Source organism: Rana temporaria, chromosome 4 (genome assembly GCF_905171775.1).
Source record: "Rana temporaria chromosome 4, aRanTem1.1, whole genome shotgun sequence".
Lineage (NCBI taxonomy): Eukaryota > Metazoa > Chordata > Amphibia > Anura > Ranidae > Rana > Rana temporaria.
The window spans coordinates 37,270,145-37,288,051 of record NC_053492.1 but is presented as its reverse complement, the minus strand read 5'-3'; the positions used below and the strand labels follow the sequence as shown (position 1 = coordinate 37,288,051).

The window sequence follows — 17,907 nt, the reverse complement described above, 5'->3', positions numbered from 1 at the left end:
AGAGAGAGCAAGAGAGCGCGAGAGAGAGCAAGAGAGCACGAGCGAGAGCAAGAGAGCGCGAGCGAGAAAGAGCAAGAGCGCACGAGCGTGAAAGAGCAGGAGCGCACGAGCGAGAAAGAGCAAGAGCGCACGAGCGAGAAAGAGCAAGAGCGCACGAGCGAGAAAGAGCAAGAGCGCACGAGCGAGAAAGAGCAAGAGCGCACGAGCGAGAAAGAGCAAGAGCGCACGAGCGAGAAAGAGCAAGAGCGCACGAGTGAGAAAGAGCGCACGAGTGAGCAAGAGCGCACGAGTGAGCAAGAGCGCACGAGCAAGAGTGCGAGCGAGAAAGAGCAAGAGAGCGCAAGAGCAAGAAACAGCAAGAGAGCGCTAGCAAGAGAGCGCCAACAAAAAAAAAAAGAGCAAGAGAGCGCAAGTGAGAAAAAAGAGCAAGAGAGCGCAAACGAGAAAAAAAGAGCAAGAGAGCGCAAGCGAGAAAAAAAAAGCAAGAGAGCGCAAGCGAGAAAAAAGAGCAAGAGAGCGCAATCGAGAAAAAAGAGCAAGAGAGCGCAATCGAGAAAAAAAGAGCAAGAGAGAGAGCGAGAAAAAAGAGCAAGAGAGAGAGAGCGAGCGAGAAAGTGCGAGTAAAGGAGTGAGAAGAAAGAATGTTTGCTCAGGTTATGCGTTTTCCTAATAAGAGCTAAGAAAATAGAAGCATTATATATTGTAAGTAAAAATGATACAAGGTACAGTATTCTAGATGATCGTACCGGTTTCCATTCTCGTACTCCGTCTCCGCACAGTCCGGTTTGGTCCAGACATTAAACTCATAGTCCGTACTCTGTGATGACCCACCGAACGCCGTGCTGTTGCCCCCATTGGAATTCTGACCCTCGCCATCTGCGTCCAATCGCTCAACTTTTTCTACCCGATCCAAATTTCCAGAGTCAAACTTGGAGCTGAAGAGTAACCCCCCGCAGCGGACTTCCATCACTGCGTGGTGGCAGCGGGAGAGGGCATTCTCTAAAAAACAACAGGGAGAACTCAGTATAAAAATGGTTTGTGATCTTCATATGGCTACAAATCACTTTACAAAGAACAATGACCATTCACCCCGATATACCAGACATAAAGACACGTATAAAAGGGACAATATTTGGTTTGGAGCAAATTTAGCATCTACCTCCTAGCTTAAAGGGGTTGTAAAGGTAAATGTTTTTTCACCTTAATGCATCCTATGCATTAAGGTGAAAAAACATCCGACGGTACCGCCCCCCCCGAACCCCCGTTTTACTTACCTCAACCCTCGAAAGTCCCGCGCGCATCCTCGTGATCCTCTTCGGTTCCCAGCCTGGCCGTTGATTGGCTAGGCTGGACGGATTGATAGCAGCGCAGCCATTGGCTGGCGCTGCTGTCAATCACATCCGATGACGCGGCACGTCATATATATTTTTTGGATGCAATTTACATTTGGGACCAAGTTGTGATTATTCATCACGGTCCTAAACGTTAATATTAAGTATATGTATTTTTTGATTATTTATTCTGCAATTTCAGAGACACTGTTTTCCCTGAGGAAGATAATAGTGTATATCCATAAAATTAGAAACGCGTTGGATCAGCTGTCTGACACCTCCAGGAACCTCTACTCTAGGTCCTTGAGGTCCAAATGCAGATATTGTTCATCATCTCTACATATGCACTGTCATTCTATGTACTTGTTTTTAATCCTATCACCTTTGTGGTGTATGTCTGTATATATTTTTGTGATTGAAATTCTTTTTTTTTTTTTGTGTAATTTTTCTATATTAAATTTATATTTTTTATATATATTTTGGAATTTATTCATTGCCCACAAAATCCCAATTTTTGGAGGCATTCTCTCTTTTTTACCTCCTAGCTTAAAGCGGGAGTTCACCCGAAAAACAATTTTTAACATTAGATTGAGGCTCATTTTGCGAAGGGGAATCGGGTGTTTTTTTTTTTAAATCGAAGCAGTACTTACCGTTTTAGAGATAGATCTTCTCCGCCGCTTCCGGGTATGGTCTTCGGGACTGGGCGTTCCTATTTGATTGACAGGCTTCCGATGGTCGCATACTTCGCGTCACGAGTAGCCGAAAGAAGCCAAACGTCGGTGCGGCTCTATACGGCGCCTGCGCACCGACGTTCGGCTACTTTCGGAAAATCGTGACGCGATGTATGCGACCGTCGGAAGCCTGTCAATCAAATAGGAACGCCCAGTCCCGCAGCCCATACCCGGAAGCGGCGGAGAAGATCGCTCTCTACAACGGTAAGTACTGCTTTGATTTAAAAAAAACACCCGATTCCCCTAGACAAAATGAGCCTCAATCTAATGTTAAAAATTGAGTTTTTGGGTGAACCTCCACTTTAAAAACCTTCCGTTGGGTGTCACAATCCTGATGCCTGTGCTGTAGACTTTACTGCATGTTTCAGGCTTTGTGTAAAATACACGCAAGTCAGCCAATATACTTTTACTGGCAGCTCGCGTGTTGACATTAAATGCAATGCTGCTACGCAAGGTACCCGCTTCCCCCAATTCTTACTTGGGTGAGAACTACACCAACTCGTCCCATCCCCCACAACCTCCGGAACACGTCATGCATCCCCCAAGTACCTGCAGGACCAATCAGAAAGCACTGCTCGACCACACAAACATGCAACAGGATCCACAACAGCAGCACTGGGGATCCGAAGCCCAGCAAAGGATCAGCTCCAGTGAAGACATTGCTGAGCTGGTAAGGGTCCGTTTGCTAAAAGTCAGAAGCTAAAGTATTTGTACCGGACTGAAGTTCCTCTTTAAGCCCCTTTCACGCGGACGGACCGTTAGGATCCACCCGTCAGTTTTTCAGGTGGACACGACTGGACCCTTCATTGCCCGATATGCGTCTGTTGACATCCGATCCCATCCGCTAAAAATACATAGACGGGTGATCCATTCTCCCTCCATCTGGCGGATCGGATCGAATGACAGTCGAATGTAAAAAAAGGACAGGTGGTCCGTTTACATCTAACCACCCATAGAATAAAGCAGGCTGCATCCGTGTCCGCTACATGGACCTGTCATCTGCCTGCCCAGTGGGCATCAGAGGACAGATCCCTCCACTGAGCAGGCGGGGTCCACCCACGTGAAAGAGCCCTAAAATGTAAATACTGGCCCAGATTCAGCATAGCTTGCGCTATATTTGCGGGGAAACAATTTTGCCCTGCGCCCACGCAAATATTTTGCGCTGCCCTCGATTCACGGAGCAGTAGCTCCGTGACTTGCGAGGGCGCGCCGGCAAATTTTCCCGGCGTAAGCGCGCGCAAGTTAAATGATCCCGCCTGGGGCGGGAATCATTTAAATTAGGCGCGCTCCCGCGCCGAGCGTACAGCGCATGCTCCGTCGGGAAACTTTCCCGACGTGCATTGCGGCAAATTACGTCGCAAGGACGTCATTTGCTTCAAAGTGAACGTGAATGGCGTCCAGCGCCATTCACGAAGCACTTACGCAAACGACGTAACATTTGAACGTCGCGACGCGGGAGCGGCGGTATACTTTAGCACAGGCTGCCCCTGCTATTAGAAAGGGCAGCCTTGCGCTAAAGTAGCCGTACGGAAACTCCGTACCTGGCTTGCGCGGGGCCCGCGCAAGATTGTGAATCAGTGGTAGTATGCAATTTGCATACTACACGCCGATACACAATGGGAGCGCCCCCTAGCGGCCCCCGCAAGAATGCAGCCTAAAATCTGCGAGGCATAAGAGCCTTATGCCGCGCAGATTTTAGGCTGCAGCTGGTGTAACGAGGTTCCTGAATCAGGAGCACTCGTTACACCGGAGCAAGTAAGCAATTGCGCCGTGTAACTCATGGTTACACGCGCGCAATTGCTTCTTGAATCTGGGCCACTGTCAATTGTGCAGATTAAAAAAAAAAAAAAAAGAAGTTTTAGGCCTTATGCACACTGGACGTTAAAATAATGTTATAAAACGTCAGTAGCTTTGCAGTGAGTTTTTCAACTTTTTTCCATGTTTTTTCAATAGCGTTTTTCCGCGTTAGCATTTTTTTGCGTTTTTTTGTCGAAGAAAAGAAAAAATTTTCTTCAGTGGATGAAAAACGTTAAAACACGCTGGTGAGTGATGTTTTTGAGCGTTTATCAGCGTTTTTACACCTGAAAAACGTCTCTCAGAACCCACTAGTTTTTTTTTTTTTTTTTACTTTCCTAAAAAACGCTACTGCCGAAAACTGCTGATAACAGCCTATGTGTGCATGGACACATAGGATAACATGATGGAGAGTTTATTGACAGTAGAAAAAAACGTCTACTGCCAAAAAAAAGCTGCTGTAAAAATGTCCGAAAACGTCCAGTGTGCATGAGGCCTAAGGATCCACAATGAAGCTCAGGAGGAGATGCGGCCTTGTGCAGCTTCCATAGGAAAAGCCAAGGGGGCAGATCCACAAAGCGAGTACGCCGGCGTATCTACTGATACGCCGGCGTACTTTCAAATTTCCCGCGTCGTATCTTTGTTTTGAATCCTCAAAACAAGATACAACGGCATCTGGGTTAGATCCGACAGGCGTATGTCTTCGTACGCCTTCGGATCTAAGATGCAATTCTTCAGCGTCCGCTGGGTGGCGTTCCCGTCGTTTTCCGTGTCGAGTATGCAAATTAGCTATTTCTGACGATCCACGAACGTACGAGCGGCCGTCGCATTCTTTTACGTCGTCTCGAGTCTGTTTTTTTCGGTGTATAGTTAAAGCTGCTGTTTGGTGGCGTACTCAATGTTAAGTATGGCTGTCGTTCCCGCGTATCATTTTTAAAAAATGTTTTCGTTTGCGTAAGTCGTCCGTGAATCGGGCTGGACGTAATTTACGTCCACGTCAAAACAATGACGTCCTTGCGACGTAATTTAGCGCAATGCACGGCAGGAAATTTAGGGACGGCGCATGCGCAGTTCGTTCGGCGCGGGGACGCGCTTCATTTAAATGAAACACGCCCCCCTACTCGCCGATTTAAATTAGGCGTCGTTACGCCGCGAGAGATACACTATGCCGCCATAAGTTACGGCGCGAATTCTTCCAGGATTCAAACCAAAAAAAGTTACGGCGGCGTAGCGTATCTCAGATACGCTGCGCCGGGGCAGATCTTTGTGAATCTGCCCCAAGATCTGCATATCCCTTCAGCTGCCCATATCTCTGGATCTACTCTGTTTTGATGTGTGATATTTTATTCATAGTAACTTGCTGCTTATGTGGTTTGCCATCATATTGTAATATGTAAATTAAAGCAAACTTGTACTGGGATAAATACGAAAGCTGCCATTGTTGAACTCCTGAAAATACTAGTTGCCTGGCTGCCTGTGGTCCTCACACATTTTGAACTAGTAAAAAAGCATGCCGCTAATAAAGTCAGAGGACAGTCAGGACTGCTTAATCTTTTTGCTGCCAGGAGATGTTTTTGCACACGTTTTAAAAAAAAAAAAAATTTAGCCCTGAAGATGTAAAACCCCCAGGCATTACATATTTTCTGAAAGCGAACAAGCTATAGAATAAAATAGTGGTGGTTCCACATTTTTAGGTCACACAATATTGCTGCAAAGGTCTAGGAAATGTAGAATTTCTGTAAAAAACACACCAAAATGAATTTTAAAGCGGAGGTTCACCCTAATATGTTTACATCTGACCAACTTCCTTATAGTTGTAAGAAGCACAGTCCGCAATTATTATTATTTTTTTTATGCCGCACATACCTTGTAATCAATCTTTTCAATCTGCTTCTCCCCACGGGAGTAGGCGTTTCTATGCCTAAGAGGATCGTCATCTGGGAGGTCGGCCAGATGATTGACGGCTGTCCCCCCCGGCGGATAAGGCCCCGCCCCCCGTATTTCTTAGGTGCGCACGAGTCACATCGTTTCCGGAAAAAGCCGAACATGCAGAGCGCAGGCGCCGTATAGAGCCGACTTACATCTCTGCATGTTCGGCTTCTTTCGGAAACCCCGTAACTCGTGCGCGCCTACGCAATACAGGGGGCGGGACGTCAATCATCTGGCCGATCTCCCAGATGACAATCCCCCTAGGCATAGAAACACCTACTCCCGTGGGGAGAAGTACTTAGAAAACATGGATTACAAGGTACGTAAAAGGATAAAAAAAAAAAATTCCAGACTGTACTTGTTACGAATATAAGGAAGCTGGTCAGATATACATGTCAATTAGGGTGAACCTCCGCTTTAAGGCAGCCAAACACAATAAATTACCCACATTTTTCATAAAATACGAAAAGAAAAAGACGAGTAAATAGATACCCAACATGCCAAACCTTAAATTTGTGTGTTCCCCGTGAAATGGCGACAAACTTTAGTACCATACATTTTCTATAGGCGACGTTTCAAAAGCCCCCTATGGGTATCAATTTAGTGTTACGGAGAAAGTCTGGTGCTAGAATTATTGCTCTCACTCCGGTGTGCGTGACAATATGTAACATATGTATCACAATCAAGGTTTTCACACGTAGGTGCCTCCGACACATGTGTTTATGTTCGAATGTGGAGGTGGGGGGGCTCAAAAATGTTGGTGGGGGATTTATGTGCTTGGGTGTAACAATTTTTTTTCCAAAAAAATACATTTTTACTTCATTTTTTTTCCCCACCCATCACATGGAGACAAAAAAGTCCCCTATGTGGTGTTTTTTTTATTATTATATAGGCGACAGGGTCTAAAAGACACTGCATGTCTCCTCTGGGCTCCACTGAATGTTCTGCAATGCAGATCACATTGTAAAACATTCCTTCCTTATGCTAGCTGAGGACACACAGAGAGGCTGACCCGGAAGTGACGTCATAGAAGTCGCTTTCCAGATCACAGAAAGAAGAAGGGGAGGAGAGCAGACTTGTGTCTACTCTTCTCCCCCCTCCAGCCACCGGCACCCGCCATGTTGGTTCCTGGGTTGCCATGGTGGGGGGCCAACACCAGGGGTGTGTGTGAGCAATCAAGCGGCAGCGCAGCTGCCCGAATGCTTTTACTTGACACTTTTACTCTTTTGTTTTGTTTCACTTGACAGGCAAGAATCTGCCTGTCAGTTTCAGCTGCAGCTACCGGCAGCCCGCCCCCCCTCCCCTGTCAGGTCTTTACGGACCTGGCAGCAAAAGGGTTAAGACTTGTATACACAATGAGAATATCAGACGAATGATCGTCCATGTCTTTTTTTTTGGCATGCATAAGTCAGCATTTTTCTTCCTCCAAACACAGCCAATCAAGTTAATGCCAAAGATATCAATTTTGGTCTCATCTGACCATGTGCCTTCTTGAGGAGGGGGACTCGCCCTGTTTGGTAGACTATGACCACAAGAATACCATCTCTACAATTAAGAACGGAGGTGGAAACATTATGCTTTGGGGCTGTTTCTCTGCTAAAGGTACAGGGCGACTTTGCCGCATTACGGGGCCATGTATTGTAAAATCTTGGATAAGAACCCTCTTCCCTCAGCCAGAACACTAAAGATGCGTCGTGGATGGGTCTTCCAGCATGACAATGACCAAAAAATTACCACCAAGGCAACAAAGGAGTGGCTCAAGAAGAAGAACATTAGTCATGGAGTGGCCTAGCCAGTCTCCAGACCTTAATCCTATAGAAAATTTACGGAGGAAGGTGAAACTTCGAGTTGCCAAGCGACAGCCAAAAAACCTTAAAGGATTTAGAGAAGAAAGAGTGGACCAAAATCCCTCCTGAAATGTGTGCAAACCTGATCACCATCTATAGGAAACATCTTACCTCTGTGCTTCCCAACAAGGGTTTCTCCACCAAATACCAAGTCATGTTTTGCTTGGGGAACAAATCCTTTTTTTACTCACTAAACTGCAACTCAAATTTATAACATTTATATGTTTTTTTATGGATTTTTGGTTGATATTCTGTCTCTAGCATTTAAAATACACCCATGATAAAAAATATAGACCAGGGATCTCCAAACTACGACCCTCCAGCTGTTGCGGAACTACACGTCCTATGAGACATTGCAAGACTGACATTCACAGACATGACTAGGCATTGTGGGAATTGTAGTTGCTGAACAACTGAAGGGCCAGAGTTTGAGGACACCTGTTATAGACCCTTCATTTTTTTTTTTGCAAGTGGGCAAACTTACAAAATCTGCAGGGGATCAAATAATTATTTCCCCCAATGTATCTGAATGTGACAAAACCCCCTGTGCCTCGACACATACATTATCCCTTCACAGACCCATGTTAATCTTCACTGTTTAAGAACAACATGTTTAGCTGGATTCAGAGAAAGCGCCGCAACTTTAAGGCGGCGTAGCGTAACGTATTTACGCTACGCCGCCTTAAGTCAGAGAGGCAAGTACTGTATTCACAAAGTACTTGCCTCCTAACTTACGGCGGCATAGCGTAAATGGAGCCGGCGTAAGCGCGCCTAATTCAAATTAGGATGAGGGGGCGTGTTTTATGTTAATGGGGGGTGACCCGACGTGATTGAAGTTTTTTACGAACGTCGCATGCGCCGTCCGTGTACATATCCCAGTGTGCATTGCTCCAAAGTACGCTGCAAGGACGTATTGGTTTCGACGTGAACATAAATTACGTCGAGCCCTATTCACGGACGACTTACGCAAATGACGTAAAATTTTCAAATTTCGACGCGGGAACGACGGCCATACTTAACATTGACTAGTCCAGCTATTTGATTGAATAACTTTACGCCTGAAAACACCTTACGTAAACGGCGTATCTTTACTGCGACGGGCGCACGTACGTTCGTGAATAGGCGTATCTAGTCATTTACATATTCTACGCCAAACTCAACGGAAGCGCCACCTAGCGGCCAGCCTAAATATTACACCCTAAGATACGACGGCGCAGGCTGTCGTATCTTAGCTAGGTTTAAGTGTATCTCAGTTTGAGAATACACTTAAACTTACGACGGCGCAGATTCAGAGTTACGTCGGCATATTTACTGATACGCCGGCCTAACTCTCTCTGAATCTGGCCAGTTATTTACAACAGCCTTGTTATATGGAGACAGCACTGCACTAATATGCATGCACCCAGACACCTGGACTGGGAACCCACATGGCCTGTGCCACTTCCGGTCAAGGGGGTATGCTGCTTCCAGTCATGGCCTTCGCCAGGCACAAAAGGAGAAAGGGAACCAAGCTACCACCTTCCTGTCTGAGAAATGATCTTGGAGGGCCATCTTGCAGAACATCCTACTAGCTGCTCCCAGTGCAGCCAGGTAGGTAAAGATGTGGGTGGAACAAAAAAAAAAGTCAGAGAACAGAGGTGTCCCTCCAGAGAAAACACAAAAAACTAACCCATTTAGCAGTTTATTAGTAAAGTTTATTGGATACGTGCTTCCTGTTCCTGTGGGAGGAGGTGCTTTCTCCTGGAAGACAAACGGGGAGAATTCTCATACGACAGAATACAACTTCAGAAGTGATGTAATGTGTTGCATTGTATTGCAATGTATTCCTTAGTTTCCGGGCATGCGTGGTCTTGCTCTTCCGATTTTTCTGTATTTGTTCCATTTGTCCCTTCGGATTATTTTCCATGAATGGTTGTGATCGGCTTTCAAAAGCTGTGTACTAAAAGATCCGATTATTGTACGATCGCTCTGAAATATCGAATTTTAGTCCGATTTGTCGATTAAGACATTAGCGTGTCTCCAAAGTTGCACGATTTCCGCTGCGACTTTGGAGCGTGACTTTGATCCGACTTTATGCTCAATGGATTAAAGTTGCATCAAAAGTCGCACCAAAGCAGTACAGGCACATTTTCTAAGTCGCACCAATTTGAATAGGTGCCATTGAAAAGAATAGGGTGCGACTTTGAAAATCAAATGTGAATGGAGCTTTAAAGTAATGAAGTCGTTGGAGCGACATAACTGATATTTAGCCACTTCCTGCCCAGCCTATAGCAGAATGACAGCCGGGTGGTGGTTGCGTTATCCTGACTGTCTGATCACAGTCGATCACGATGTAAACAGGAAAAGCCGTTGATCGCGTCTAACAGATGTGCGTAGAGGAGAGCCGATCGGCTGCTCTCCTGACCGGGGGGGGGGGGGTGTCTGGGCTGATTGTTTATCAGTGCAGCCCCCCCCCACCCATCAGAAGCCCGCCCAGAACCACCAGGGTCCCGGAATGGATCACTGGGCATGGCCACCCCACTGGACCACCAGGTATGCCACCTAGACCACCAGGGAAATGCCAATCTGTGCACAGGCAGCTGCCATTCAATGCCAAGGCAGCTGTTAGTGCCCACCCACAATGCCTACCAGCGCCACAAGGGATGCCTATCAGTGAAGCCTTTTAGTGCCCAGTGTCATCTATCAGTGACATCCATGAGTGCCGCCTATCAATGCCCATCAGTGCTGCATATAAGTGCCGCCTTATCAGTGCCCATCAGTGAAGGAGAAAACTTACTTATTTACAAAATGTTATAACGGAAACAAAAAGAAAAGCTTTTTTTTTTTTTACATTTTGGGTCTCTTTTTTTTTTTATTTGTTTATCAAAAATAAAGACCACAGAGGTGATCAAACACCACCAAAAGAAACCTCTATTTGTGAGAACAAAATGATAACAATTCTGTTTGGGTACAGTGTAGCATGATCGCGCAATTGTCATTTAAACAACGTCAGCGCTGAAAGCTGAAAATTGGCTTGGGCGGGAGCGGGGGGGGGGGGGGGGGGGGGGGGGGGGTAATTGCCTGGTATTGAAGTGGTTTAAAAAAAAAAAAAAAGAAGACAATCCACCTGTTGAACACCATGACCTTGTGTTTACCTTGCCATACCAATATGCTGCCTGGGAACCCATCCCACAAAAAAGACATACAAATTAATGGGAGGATTTCAAATGGTTCAAAGCCACGCTGCTAAGCACCAAGCAAACGTCCTTTTCTCACCAAGAACAAAGAACTAACGACAGCTTAGACACAGAGCTGTCACACAATGGAAGATCATATAACGCATGTCATACCATACTCCATGATCGGGTATAGGGGACATACCTACCCCCTAGAAGCAATGACACCAATATGACATCACAACCTCTCAGGGCTCGTTCACCTCGGTTTTGACAGATTGATTGTTTGCAAGTTAGTCGTTTGTCCTCCATAGGTTGGACTTGATTTTTCAAATTCACCTACTATAACTAATTGCTTGTCCATATAGAGTTGATAGTCTACTCTCAGATGGATTTTCATTTTGCATATATTCATGTTTTGCATTTGTAATGAATTATGCATACACTGTCAATGCAATTTGGATTATTTGAAATGTGTACGTGTGTGGTTGCAGCCAACCAGTGTCAAACAGTCCCCTTTTAACACTAAAGCCTCGTATACACGATCGGATTTTCCGCAGACAAAGCCTCCGACATTTGTCCAAAGGGCGTTGGCCAGGAACTTGTCTTGCATACAAATAGCACACAATTGTCAGCCAACAAACACGAATGTAGTTATGTACTACGTGATTTTTCAGCTTTAGCGCCACCCTTTGTGCGCCTTCTGCTAATGTTATGAAAAGAAATGGCTGCACATCCAGGAATTCCAATTGCCTTTTATTGCTCAAGACACCAACACAAGGTCACGTAGACGCTTTTTACACAAACATCTGGTGCTTAATCAGTAATGATTAAGTACCAGATGTTTGTGTGAAACGCGTCTACGTGACCTCGTGTTGGTGTCTTTGGTGTTATCACTTTGAACAATAAAAGGCAATCGGAATTCCTGAATGTGCAGACATTTCTTTTCTTAGAAGTTTCCCACAGAGGTGGGCCGGGGCTGGCACTCTGAGATAATACACCTTAGGTTATCATACACCTGGAGCAGCGGCTCTTTTTCTTTGTATATTCTGCTAATGTTATGTTATGGTAAGCATTGCTTCTGAGCATGCGTGTTTGTACTTTGGACCTTTGTCCGATGGACTCTTCACTGGGTTGTGTCGCCCCGGTTTTTAATGCCGCCTGTCCCTGGACCTGGTTCTTGGTCCTCATCCCCTCTCCAATTTCCATCTTCCCCTTCCACTCCGCATTCGCAACCAGCTTCGTGCGCTTGGGGTAATGCTCTCTTTGCTGGAGATACATTCCTCCCACACGATCGGATCATCCGACAACAGACCACTGTCCGCGGGAAAATCCGTCAACAATTGTCCGATGAAGCGTACAAAAACGGTTGGATTTTCCGCCAACAGGCTGTCAACACACAATTCCCGTCGGAAAATCTGATCGTGTGTACGAGGCTTTAGTCCCTCTTAAATTTGTATTTACTAGGCTGGGTGCCATTTTGCCCCTTTGCCTGTGGTATCTATATTTTGAAGTAATTTTTTCCGCCAAGCCCTTGGGTGACTGCATGGATGCCCCAGGGTCTTCACTGGGTTTTGTCGCCCCGGTTTTTCATGCCGCCTGTCCCTGGACCTGGTTCTTGGTCCTCATCCCCTCTCCAATTTCCATCTTCCCCTACGCATTCGCAACCAGTTTCGCTCGCTTGGGGTAATGCACTCTTTGCTGGAGATACATTCCTCCCACCTATTGGTGGTGCAGAACTTACCCCGTGGGACCTAGAGCACTAGGACTTTGTGGTTTTGAGGCAATCACGGTGATGGCCCATGCGCGGTGCGTCATCACGTCTGCACCTGCCCACCTTCCACGTTGTATGGGTGGGAGGCATATAACGGTCGACGTTCCAGCTTCCAGAGACATGCGGGCACACACGCAAACCACAGGATGATATAGGTTGGCCCTTTTTTCTCTTCATGTTGAACTGGATTATCAATTAATCTTTATGACTGCAGACTGTGCCTTGATGTCCTCATTTGAACACAAGTTGAGAGATGATTCATTGACTAGTATTCTGAGAAAATACATTCTCTTGTTTTCACTCTTAGCTTAAAGCGGAGTTCCACCGAAAAAAAAAATAATAAAAATTATAAGTCAGCAGCTACAAATACTGCAGCTGCTGACTTTTAACCCAAAGCCAACCTGTGCCTGGCATCTTTAGTAAGGGAAACAGGAAGTGAATCCTTGTGGCTTCACAGCCTGGTTCCCTACTGCGCATGCGCAAGTCACGCTGCGCGTCTTGACTGGTCCTTGCTGTCTTTTGGGATCTGTGTGTCTCCCAGAAGACAGCAGGGGGGGGGGAGGAAGAACGGAGGAGGAGCCAGACCGGTATTAAAACGCTGCGGATTCTGTAGCTTAGTCTAAGTAAGTGTGTTGACTTTTTTTAAATGAGAAGTTCCTAGTTTGCACTAAGACATTGGTACTAGTTATTGGTAATGGTTTTGCTTATATTTTTAGTCTGGTCCATGTCCGCCTCCTATGACCACCTGTAGATTTGCAGTGGCTATAGCATGTCACGATTTACTGAGTACATTTGTTCATTTTGCTATAAGTGTAATTTCAGAAATACGGGGTAAGCATGCGGGATGGAGCAATACATATACACATAAGTTTCATTCAATGCTTTGTATACATGTATTTTTTTTTGTCATTATACAATATTTATTGTATGTTATTTGTATTTCTTGTTTATGAGATGGCTGAGACCCCAAGCAGATGGCAAACCCTGAGTAAGCCCAATAAAAGGGCGAAACATGTCGGGATCCACATCTATGCCGCTCTAAATACAGTAATTCACACATCATATTTATGGGTTATAAGCCTATGTTTTTAAATATATTACTTTAGATAATTTTGTTAATAAATATTGAAGATTCTAAAATTATTTTTCTGGCTTGATTTCTATTGCACCATTCTAGTCCCATTTAATTAGTTCTGCCTCTTAAAAAAATGTTGGCAGAACAGCGGTTGCATCCAATCAGCCAATGTCTGATGCCCCATAAACACAAGCGGGTTTTCTGATGGGAGAACTGCGAGTAGAGCTTTTGGCCAGGAATCCTGGGAGTATGTATGCTCCCTCGCAGTTTTTCTGAAGGGAAAACTGGCAAAAAACTCCGGGCAAAAAAAAAAAAAAAAAAGGAGAGAGAACCTGCTCTCTTTTTCCCGCCAGGATTCACAATGAACTTTTTCCCGTCGGAAAACCCGGCCGTGTGTACGAGAAAACCAGCGTTTTTTTGGCAGTTTTTGTCGTGATTCCCAAGGAAAAGCTCTCATCTGTGTTTTCCCAATGGGAAAATCGATCGTCTGTACAGGGGAAAAGTAAAGTAGAGAGCAGACTCTCGGTTTCCCCCTCGGGATTTCAGATGGATCTTTTCCTGTCGGGAATCCCGCTTGTGTGTACGAGGCATGACAGAATACAGTAGCCCAGCAAGGGAATTTGTCCATCCTTGCTGTATAGTGTGGATGGAGGGATCAGATTTATTTTGGTTGAATGAAAATATATATAGTGTATGGCCAGCTTAACTAGGTCACTAGGGAACCTGCACTGCATTATGGTTCCAGTTTATGTGGCTAGGATGGGTACACTACACACCCAGGTTCATAGGGCCAGATTCACAGTCGAGATATGACGGAGTATCTGAGATACTCCGTCGTATCTCTCAGAGTATCCATGCGACTGATTCATAGAATCAGTTACGCATAGATATCCATAAGATCCGACAGGTGTAATTGTTTTACACTGTCGGATCTTAGGATGCAGTACCTCGGCCGCCGCTGGGGGGAGTTCGCGTCGTAAACCAGCGTCGGGTATGCAAATTAAGAGTTACGGCGATCCACGACGGATTTTTGCGTTCGCTACGTCGTTGGTAGTCAAGTTTCCCGTCGCAATTTTAGTCGTTATTTGACCTGCCCTAACTTTACACAGCAATCGTATTGCTGTCTAAAGTATGGCCTTCAATCTAAACTACTGATGGAAATCCCCCTTCCTCATGTGTGGCATATTTATTGAATGGGCTGTCAACGTATATAGATCAATTATTCCGATCATAAAAGACTGATTGGAAAAAAAAAAATCAAATTGCTTAACCAAGGCCTTATTCACATCTATGCATTTTTAGTGCTTTTAGAATTTTGCACTACAGAACGTGTTCCATAGGAAACCATGTTAACCACTTAAGGACCCCTTCACGCCGATATACGTCGGCAGAATGGCACGGCTGGGCACGTACATGTACGTAGCTCTTTAAGCCCAGCCGTGGGGTCGCGTGCACGCGACCCGGTCCGAAGCTCGGTGGGCACGGATTTTGCGGACCCGATTGCCGCTGGAGTCCTGCGATCGGTCCCCGGAGCTGAAGAACAAGGAGAGCTGTGTGTAAACACAGCTTCCCCGTTCTTCACTGTGGCGCTGTCATCGATCGTGTGTTCCCTTTTATAGGGTAACACAATCGATGATGTCACACCTACAGCCACACCCCCCTACAGTTAGAAACACAAATGAGGTCACACATAACCCCTTCAGCGCCCCCTTGTGGGTAACTCCCAAACTGCAATTGTCATTTTCACAGTAAACAATGCATTTTTAATGCATTTTTTGCTGTGAAAATGACAATGGTCCCAAAAATGTGTCAAAATTGTCCGAAGTGTCCGCCATAATGTCGCAGTCACAAACTATCCCCTTTTTTGCAAACACTAAAAATTTTGCGCAAACCAATCGATAAACGCTTATTGCGATTTTTTTTACCAAAAGTAGGTAGAAGAATACGTATCGGCCTAAACTGAGGGAAAAAAATTATGTTTTGTATATTTTTGGAGGATATTTATTATAGAAAAAAATATTGAATTTTTTTTTAAAAAATTGTTGCTCTATTTTTGTTTATAGAGCAAAAAAAAAAACGCAGAGGTGATCAAATACCACCAAAAGAAAGCTCTATTTGTGGGAAAAAAAGGACGTCAATTTTGTTTGGGAGCCACGTCGCACGACCGCGCAATTGTCAGTTAAAGCGACGCAGTGCCGAATCGCAAAAACTGTCCGGGTCCTTTAGCTGCCTAAAGGTCCGAATCTTAAGTGGTTAAATGGACTGTAGTGCAAATCTGCAAAATGCACTAAAAATGCATAGGTGTGAATCAGGGCCAAGTGTGTGTATGGCCACCATAAGACAAGACAAAGCTCTACCAATGAACCTGTGCAGTACCAGTTATGTTTGTTCATATTACAGATTTCTTGATGACAGGTGCCCTTATCTATTGGAACTGATGAAAGACCGACAATGTACTGTAGATCCGTTTTACGTCACCCTTTCTTACCCACCATTACATGCTGGGTTATGGTGTCCTCACATGCAGTCCTGTTATCTTCTACAGCCTGGATAAGAAGCACACAGGGGAAAATACAATTATTTATACATTTTATAAAGCAGAAGAGTAATATATTTATTTGTTAAAGCGGGGGTTCACCCTGTTAAAAAAAAAAAAAAAGTTTTTTTTTATTAGACCATTAAATTCGGCATCGTAGCGCGAGCTACGGTATGCCGGTCTTACATTTTTTATCCCCGTACTCACCGTGCTATCGATGATTGAAGAATCCGGGGAATGGGCGTTCCTATGGTGAGAGAAGGTGATTGACGGCCGGCCCTGGCACGTCACGCTTCTCCGGAAATAGCCGAAATAGGCTTGGCTATTCACGGCGCCTGCGCATAGCCTGTGCGCAGGCGTCGTGAATAGCCGAGACCTACTCCGGCTGTCTTCGGGGAGCGTGACGTGCCAGAGCCGGCCATCAATCATCCTCCCTCTCCATAGGCACGCCCATTCCCCGCGGGAGTCGGATTCTTCAATCAACGATACCACAGTGAGTACGGGGATTAAAAATTTAAGACCGGCATACCGTAGCTCGCGCTACGATGCCGAATTTAATGGTCTAATGATGGAAAGGAGGGTGAACTACCGCTTTAAGCAGTGACATGAGTACATTTTATAAATAAATATATATAATTATATAAATAAATAAAAAAAAAGTAGGTCATCACTCTGGAATGGGCATGCACACGATCAGAAAAAAAAATACCACTTTCCACGCGATCGTAAGATAATCTGATCGTTCGTACAGAGCTTTTGAAAGCTGATCACGACAGTTCATCCAATTGGACAAGCATGACAATTTTTCTCATACGGTATCAGATTGTATGATTTTCGTTTAATCAGTAGAGTTGTTGTTCGAAAATACACATCCACATTTTATTCTGTCGTAACTTTAGTACTCTTTATTTTCGGTACGAGATCAGCATGCAAAAAAAAAAATATACAATAACGGACGATCAATCATCCGATAATCTCATTGTGTGGCTGCATAAGGTCTCATTCACACGGAGCGGACCGTTTCTGGGTCCGCTCCGTGTGTCTCCGTCGGCTCAGCGGGGATCCCCGTTGAGCTGTCGGCGGATAGGGCGGTCCCCGCACACAGTGCAGAGACCGCCCTGTCTCAGCTCCGCTCTGCCCTATGGGGAACTGGATGCAGACGGACCGTCTGTCCGTCTGCATCCCTTCCGTTCCGCTGGACGGAAGAAAAATAGGGGTTTCTTCCGTCCGAAAACCGGATCCCGACGGACGCGGACGTTAGCGGATGCTCCATCCGCTAACGGACGCGATCCCATAGGGATGTATTACAATTCCGTTAACAGACTTGTAATAACGGACAGGCGGAGCGAACGTCTGAAAGGGGCCTTAGGCCCCATACACACGAGAGGATCGATCCGCTGAAATTGATCCGCTGACCGGTTTCAGCAGATAGATCCCCTGGTGTGTACAATCCAGCGGATCTGTTTCCGTGGATTTTTGTCCCCGGGGATGGATTTCCAGCAGATAAAAATTTCCTAACATGCTAAGAAATCTATCCTCTGGAATCCATTCCAACGGATTGATCCGCTGGTCTGTACAGACTCACCGGATCAATCCATCCGAATCCATCCCCCGCATGCGTCGTAATGATTCGACGCATGCGTGGAAGTCCTTATATCACAGCATCGCCGCGTCATCATCGCGGCGACGCGTCACAGCGGACGGAATTCCGCGGGGATTTTGATCTCCTGGTTAG

At 45.5% G+C, this 17,907-nt stretch overlaps 1 protein-coding gene across 4 annotated transcripts in view; it reads right to left on the bottom strand.

The window, feature by feature from the left end:
- AGBL5 (AGBL carboxypeptidase 5) overlaps positions 1 to 17,907 on the bottom strand; it is a 132,902-nt gene that overhangs the window by 93,561 nt on the left and 21,434 nt on the right. For 3 of the 4 annotated variants that reach the window (XM_040348254.1, XM_040348257.1, XM_040348255.1), the window contains exons 2-3: positions 16,129 to 16,182; positions 747 to 999 (exon numbers count right to left, since the gene is read on the bottom strand). In XM_040348254.1, coding sequence (XP_040204188.1) covers positions 747 to 967 — 221 coding nt within the window. In that variant the 5' untranslated portion in view covers positions 968 to 999; positions 16,129 to 16,182. The remainder of the gene's footprint in view (positions 1 to 746; positions 1,000 to 16,128; positions 16,183 to 17,907) is intronic. The other variant, XM_040348256.1, reaches the window with a different exon arrangement.